Source organism: Cannabis sativa, chromosome 7 (genome assembly GCF_029168945.1).
Source record: "Cannabis sativa cultivar Pink pepper isolate KNU-18-1 chromosome 7, ASM2916894v1, whole genome shotgun sequence".
Classification (NCBI taxonomy): domain Eukaryota; kingdom Viridiplantae; phylum Streptophyta; class Magnoliopsida; order Rosales; family Cannabaceae; genus Cannabis; species Cannabis sativa.
This window is the reverse complement of record NC_083607.1, coordinates 16,786,647-16,795,039: the sequence shown is the minus strand read 5'-3', so window position 1 is coordinate 16,795,039 and position 8,393 is coordinate 16,786,647. Positions and strand designations below refer to the sequence as shown.

At 35.1% G+C, this 8,393-nt stretch overlaps 1 protein-coding gene across 1 annotated transcript; it reads left to right on the top strand.

Moving 5' to 3' along the window:
* The first annotated feature begins 477 nt into the window (after positions 1-477).
* LOC115696534 (uncharacterized) lies at positions 478-1,905 on the top strand. Its single transcript, XM_061118566.1, has 4 exons — positions 478-745; positions 794-1,170; positions 1,564-1,752; positions 1,846-1,905. The coding sequence occupies exons 1-4, from the start codon at positions 478-480 to the stop codon at positions 1,903-1,905; spliced, it is 894 nt and encodes a 297-aa protein (XP_060974549.1).
* Positions 1,906-8,393: the final 6,488 nt, after the last annotated feature.

Sequence of the window (8,393 nt, the reverse complement as noted above, 5' to 3'; positions counted from 1 at the left end):
TCTTTTGATTCATATGATCACAATCACATTCTACTGTGTTGACGATACTGTAATTGTGAATAAAAATATGATCTGGGTTTAACTGATTCTGTGTGTAAATGTAATAAACGTATTAAACCATTAGCATGTAAAATTCATGCAAACATCAATCACTTCAAATTTCTTATATTGATAACTAATCAGATAGTAAAGAGTTTTATTTAGGGCATAAAACCCAACACAGGGTGCATGATAAAGCCAGATTTACAAAAAGCTTATGACACTCTTGAGTGGGACTTCTTGGAAGAAACCTTACAAGCATTTCGATTCCCGAAGGAATTTATCAAGCTGGTTATGATCTGTGTGCGCACTCCCATGTTCTCGTTGATGTTTAATGGAACTCTTCATGGTTACTTTGAGGGAAAATGAGGAATTCGCCAAGGTGACCCTATGTCTCCCTTACTTTTTGTTCTTGGAATGGAATACTTGTCAAGAATAATGGTCCGAATTGGAGCCAATCCAGAATTTCAGTTTCATGATAGATGCAAGGAACTTATGTTGAATCACTTAATGTTTGCTGATGATGTTATCCTATTTTGCGACGGAGACTTCAAAAGCATTCATTATTTGCTTCAAGGGTTGAAACTCTTTTCTTGTACATCTGGGTTACAACCGAATCCTACTAAGTCTGCCATTTACTGTTGTGGAATGGAAGAAACTGAAGTGCAAAGAGTCATGGACAGATCTGGTTTTTCCAAAAAAAGAGGTACCAATTAATATTTAGGCATTCCTATATGTGCCAAACGTATCTCAGGGAAAGAGTGCATGGTGTTAGTTGAAAAAATGACAGCAAGAATAAGAACATGGAGCACAAGAAACTTGTCCTTAGCAGGTAGAGCAGTGCTTGTGAACTCTGTTTTGATGTCTATTCATGCTTATTGGAGTCAAATTATGATTTTACCTAAGAAGATCATCAAAGACATTGAAACGATATGTCCAGCTTATCTTTGGAAGGGACACCACACGGCAATAGGGCCTGGACCAATAGCATGGGAAAATGTTTGTCAATCGAAGGCTGCAGGAGGCATTGGTTTCAAAAGAATAGCTGAGTGGAATAGGGCTGCCTTGACGAAATACGTTTGGGCGATTGCAAACAAGGAAGATAACTTGTGGATCAAATGGATACATTGTGTATATATGGAAGGAGAGAATTGGTGGACCTATCAAGCTCCTCAGCAAGCGAGCTGGTATTGGAAAAAACTAGTCTATGTCAAAGATCAAATCAGGGCGAAAATGGATGTGCAACAGTTTGTTGGCACTTATTATACGATCTCTAAAGGTTATGATTTATTTTGTCCTCCTTAAGGAAAGGTAAAATGGAGTCATGGAGTTTGGAATAGGCAAAATATTCCAAGACAAAGTTTTGTTATGTGGACTGCAGTATAGGATCGACTTCGAACAAGGGCAAGGCTGAAGCCGTCTAATGTTATTGCAGAGGATCACTGTCTCTTCTGCAGTACACATTCTGAAACCAAAAGTCACATTTTTTTCTCTTGTTCCTTCTCTTTACAATGCTTACTGCAGGTCAAAGGTTGGCTGAATTGGAAAATAGAGTCAATTGATTTGGATGCCATGTTGAGATGGATTGAGAGATCAAAGGCTGGCAAATTTAGGCAAAGTTTCTGGCTTGCTGTCATGGCTGCAATGGTATACCAGATATGGAGAGCCAGGAATTTGGCTCTTTGGGAATCAGAGGTGCCGATTGCTTCTGAGGTGGTTAGGAAGATAAAGGAAGAAGTAAAGAGCAGATTTTTTTATGTTTGGCCTAAAAAAATGTAACTCCACATGATAAACAATGGTTCTTAGAGATTGTACAGGTATAGGAAAAAAGGAAAAAAAGGGGGAAAGAGAAGGGGATTCATGTAAAAAGTGACAAGAACCATGTTCATAAATAGTTATAGATCTTCAATTTGAAGATGCTAATAGAATGTAATCAAATGTTTGTAGTAATGAATTACTCTGATTTACCAAAAAAAAATTATCGTAAACGTGTCAAATTAAAACTTTTGTATTAAATACAAAACTTTGTAATATAATAAAATATTTACAAGTGTCGGGATCCCATTTTCAAACTTTGTAAAATTTTATTTCTAAAATATATATTCCAAAATATACAATTTCCTGGTCGCATAGCGACTTTCAAAATACAACTCCCAGATGTCCCGATACCGAACACTTCAGGTCGCACTGCTTGACATGTACAATCTCACCCGAGCTCAGGTTCACTCTTGTTCAGCCTTCGGCTTTCCTTTACCTACACAAGGAAGCAGAAACTGTGAGTCAACAGACTCAGTAAGAAATGCATATAACATACCATATAATTTCCGACCTGTAAATAGGCGCCCATACACCTATTTACAGAGCTTAACAGATGAGTATGAACGTTCAACACTAGGGTACAACCACTTTACCACATACACATCGTACCTCACTGTACGAGTGTTGGTAGGGTTTACCCCGAACACTGAGTAACACTGAGTGATGTACCACACACCTTGGCATTTTCCCATGCCCGTGTTGGTATCACTATATCGTACTCACAACGACAATAATGACTATACCAATGCACTCTATAACTTATTCATACAAGTGTTGGTAGTGCATAACATAATTCAAGCATGCATATACAAGCACATATATACACATTCAGATAATCACATCATACATTATACACATTTCTTACCTGCTTTCCGAATTCAAGTGTGCTGGCCGACCTGAACGGAAATCTCGTGCTAGATGGATGCCCTAATCACAATAATTGTAACACAGATGAGTGACTCGCTAAATCACTTTCCGGGACTTAAACTTGAAACTAAAAGTTTCCCTATTGATAAACCTCATGGCAATACCCTAAATATCTCAAAATTGGGCAAAACTAGGGTTCTGAAAATTCGCCCAATAGGCAGACCGGTTCCCAACCGGAAATCCGGTTCTGGGCCACCAACCGGTCGACCGGTTGCCACAGGTCCCCCCGAACCGGAATTCCAGTTCTGTGCTGGGAACCCAAAAATTTCCCCCATGACCTCAAAACTCAACCAAACTTTATCAAACTCTCCAGTTCACCTATACAATGCATAAATAACCATTTCCAACCAATAATTCACAAAACAAACCAATAAATCTCAAGTTGCCATTAAAGCTCAAAGCTTGAGTTTCAAAACTCAAGCTTGCTTAGAACTAACATCAAGCATCAAAACCAGCTGCTAGGGACTGAGATTAACTCAAACTAACCCTAGAAATTGAACCCTAAGCATTTCAAAACCCAACAACCACTAAACCTAGAAATTTCATAATGAAACTAAACTGCAACTTCAAAAACTTAAGGGGAAAAGAAACTAGGGTTACCTTGTCTTGATTCCTCTTGAATCCCTTGCTGAAAACACAGAATTTCAGCTTCAAAATCCCTTTGCCTCAGCTGGTTTCGAAGAGAGAGAAGGAAGGAAAAGAGAGTTCTTCAATTTTCTGATATTTCTTTTAATTTTCCAAAAATGAGATAAATGAGTTAACAAAGTTGATTCTTTGCTGAAATAAAAGCCACTTGTCACCTCCCTAGGCAGCCACTACACTATTCCTTAAAAAGACTTAAATGCCCTTAAGGTTAAACTTAGGTATTTTCCAAGATTAGGGGTAAAATGGTCAAATCTCATAACCCCGCTCAATCCCGATAATTTATTTTCTTTAAAATATTTCCCGCTATGAAATAAGATTCTAAACTTACCCATGTGATCAATCTAGCCATCCATCGCATTTTCCGTTGTCGCCGAGCAAAAAATACAAAAAAATAGCATATTACACATATAAGCTAAATAATACCCCTAGAGTTTAATAAAATCTCCGGAATTGAGAAATTATAACTCTAATATTTATTTCTAAATATTGGGGTCCAGAATTAAATAAATTCACAAATAATAATAAAATAATAAAATAATAAACATTAGTGCTAATTGCCTTACTAATCCACATTACTAGAGCGGTCATTACATAAATTAAGGAAAAAATTTTAAACATGAGATATATCATTATATATTATATCAAATTCATTAGGACAAACATCCTGACCATTGACCGACAAGATCAAACAAAGGAAATCAAAGAAAATTAAATTATTTTTGAAACCCCATCGAACACAAAGGGAAAAACCATGATACAATGCAATCGCCTCCTTAACATGAGGGTTAAAAGTACCAGTCAAAGGAAAAGCACCAGAAAACAACACTACCATAAAATAATGCCATCACCTCTATATTAGTTTATTATTAAGTTTTAATTTGATGAAATTAAGTTCAAAGTCTATTTTAAATCATTTTAAAAAACATAAATGGTATGAATTGTTATATAATAAAACAAAGAATTAAATCTGTAACTTTTACAAAATATAAAGTCTAAATGGATATTTTATCTTAAAAAAACTACACAAAAAACTCATCCAACTAATAAAAAAAATTAAAAAAATGTTAAAATGATGTTGTCACCAAATAATTTTCTTTTATATATAGCTTCTCCAAGGATATTACTTGATAGTTGCTAAGAAGAATAATTTGAAGGGATATTGGCGGCTAAACTACATGAACTTTAAATTTTTTAACACTTAACCACAAAAATCAATCGATTTTTTGGGGGAAAAACTACCTAAACTCTCATTCCGTTTTGCTCTGTACTCCTCCATTCAAAAATTACAGTTAAATGGCACAGCGGACTACCCACATGTACACACTTGTACACGTGGCAACTTTTTATTGGTCTACATAATTTAATTATTTTCAATATTGGAAAATTAATTAAATTTTAAAAATATTTATTTTTAAAAAGAAAAATAATTTAAAAAATTAAAAAAAATTATATTTTTTTCTTTTATTTTTTTTTTTTTCTTTTTCTTATGTAACTCTCGACAACTCTTCTTCTTCTTCTTCTTCTTCTTCTTCTTCTTCTTCTTCTGCCAATACCACCACCAGAAATCCACTTGTGCTCCTCCTCATGAAGCGTTCAAACAAGGAAAAAAAATAGTCGAAGAAGAACCAAACCCAAAAACGAAAACTCATAAATCTCAAACACCCAAATCACATCCACATTCACTCACCGGCAAACTAGATAGAGCAAACTATAACCAAACACAGTTGACACTTTCTCCCTTTCTCAGTCGCAAGAACTAGACAGTTCATCTACTTCGTCTCCGAGAAGCTGCCGAAGATGCATTGTCACAAAAAAAACTCCCCCTTCATCAATTGTGTTTCGAAGTCAGTTCGTCTACTTCGTCTACCCATCTTTCTTGTCTGTCAGATTTGAAGCTTCTTCTTCCTCCTTTGATTTTATGATTCGAAGCACTAGTTCGTGTCTCTTCGTCTGGTGTGTTTTGAAGTTAGGATTCTTACTATTGAAAGGGGCAGAGGGGTCGATTGGGGTGATTTTGAGTTCTTTTAATTTAAGTATGGATTTTATGGGGACCACATGTGGATTACTGGTGGTATTGGTAGAAGAAGAAGAAGAAGAAGAAGAAGAAGAAGAAGAAGAAGAAGAGGAGGAGTTGTCGAGGGTTACAGAAGAAAAGAAAAAGAAAAAAGAAAAAGAAAAGAAAAAAAAATAGATTTTTTATTTTTTAAATTATTTTTCTTTTTAAAAATAAATTATTTTTACAATTTAATTAATATTCCAATATTTAAAATAATTAAATTATGTGGACCAATAAAAAAATTGTCATGTGTACAAGTGTGTACACGTGGGCAGTCCACTGTGGTATTTAACTGTGATATTTGGACGGAGGAGTACAGAGCAAAACAGAATGAGAGTTTAGGTAGTTTTGCCCCCAAAAAATCAATTTTTGTGGTTAAGTGTTAAAAAATTTAAAGTTCAAGTCGTTTAGCCGCCATTATCACTAATTGGAAATATTAGTACTACATGAGAAAACATTTTTTTTTGCAACCGAAGAGATAAATGTACAATAAAAAAGAAAATATTCTAAATAAAATAAAACTAAGGGGTTTTACAAAAATATTAAATTTTTAGTAATGGTTTATATTTATACTGCCACACAGAAAAAATTACATTTTTACTGCCTTGGCTTTTTTTTTTCTTTTATACTATAAAGACCAAAAATAAAAAAAGAGGCCTCCATCTTCCACACCCATAGACAGAACCACCATAGCAACACCAAAACAAAATAACTATTAATTCCGGTGAGATGAAGCAGAACATTAAAACTATTAATATTGGGGCTATCATGGTTTTTCTAATGTTGTTTTTTGGTTATTCCACTATTGTTTTGTATGTTTAACAAATGTTAGATTCAAATTATACAGGTTAAACTAACCATTGAATATTTATTTGAGGTAACCAGAATGAAAAAATTGAAGGACAGTAATAGTCTTACCTCCGATTGAAAGAGTTAAATCTGGAAGATAAAAATAAGGATGGAAGTTGGTTAAGAAAAGAAACAACATAATAAATGCAGCAAAATATGGGGAGCTAGTGCACAACAAGAGAACATATCGGAGAAGGCATCAAAAATGAAAAGAAACAGAATTAAAAAACAACATTGGAACAACATGGAGGAAAATTGAACATATATTGGAGCATAGGATTTCGAAGAAAATAACTTACATACAAATTTAATTATTTTTTTATTACTATTAAAAATAAAGCAGTACAATAATATTTCAGAAAATGTGATTAAAAAAAAAAGGAAAGAAATAACAGTAAAATAACATAAAAACAATAACAAAATAAGCCAGTAACAGAAAAATCTAAGGTAGAGAAAGAAGGTGGACTCAAAAGTACGGTAGAGATGGAGCCAACACTTTGAGACCAAAGAGACTAAAGAACATAAAGTTAGTGGAAGTTTCTGAAATATTTATACAAGAATCTCATCACAAAGCAAGCTCTCCATATCTCTCTCTCACACACAATCACATTCTTATCTTTCTCAATTTTGTTTTCTTCTTCTTCCTCCTTTATGAGAAGTTTAAAACTAAAATAGAGAAATGAGAAAGAACGATTTCTTATTGATATTGAGCTGAAATAAGAGACCTATATATAGGCCTTAGTACAATGGCATAATGTAACAGATTTATGCAACTTGGCAAGAAGTAAATAATAGAAAAATAAAGATTCCAAGACAGTTGGAATAACTAACTAATCCTATCCTAACAGCCCCCCTCAAGATGGAGTGTAAATATTTATTACACCCATCTTGGAGACAATATTAGAGAAGGGAGTTGGTAACAGAGGCTTGGTAAAAATGTCTGTCAATTTTGTTGAGAAAAGACATGGAGGAGTTGAATGGAGCCATGCTGAATTTTTTCTCGAATAAAGTGGCAATCTATTTCAACATGCTTCGTACGTTCATGATATACTGGGTTTTCACTGATGTGAATTGCAGCGGTGTTGTCGCAGTACAAATTGGCAGGTTGTTTGTGGGAGACGCCAAAATCTTTGAGGAGAGCAAGGAGCCATGTCAATTCTGAAGTAGCATTAGCCATCGCATGATATTCAGCTTCAGCCGAGGAGCGAGAAACCACTTGTTGTTTCTTTTTATTTCCAGGAGACGAGAGATTTCCCCAGGAAAATGCAATAGCCCGAAATGGAGCATCAAGTATCTTGACAGCTGCCCCAATCTGCATCGGCAAAGAAGGAAACTTTGTCGCGTGATAAGCTGGTTTTAGTGTAAGCCTGCAGATTGGGGTGCTGTATCAGAAGGAAAAAAAAGCCCTTGACCAGGGGTTTGTTTGAGGTATTGGAGGATTCTATTTGTGGCCTGCATATGGGGAACCCGAGGACATGAAAGGAATTGGCTGAGATGACTAACAACATATGTGATTTCCGGTCGAGTGATGGTAAGATAGAGTAGTTTGCCTATTAAGCTTTGATAAACTGAGGGATCGGGGAGGAGTTCGCCTTTGTCTTTGCTCAGTTTAAGATTGAGTTCCATAGGTGTGGAGGCCAGTTTAACTCCTAGATAGTCTGTATCTTTGAGGAGTTGAAGAGTAAAGGGCCTTTGTGAAACCGAAATACCTTTGGAAGTTCTACCAACTTCAAGTCCAAGGAAAAAACGAAGTTTGCCTAAGTCTCTTAACTTGAACTTGGCATCAAGTTTTTGAGTAAATTGTGAGATAGCAACAGTGTTGTTGCTGGCTATAATCATATCATCAACATAGATGAGGATAGCTAAGAAGATAGAATTTGTTTTTTTGATAAACCAGGAATTGTCTGACAAGGACTGAGTAAACCCATCCTCTAGCAATGTTGAGCTTAGTTTGGCATACCATTGACGAGATGCTTGTTTTAAGCCATAAATGCTTTTATTTAATTTACAAACTGTATTGGGTGGAGCATTATAACCAGGGGGAATTTTCATGTAAACT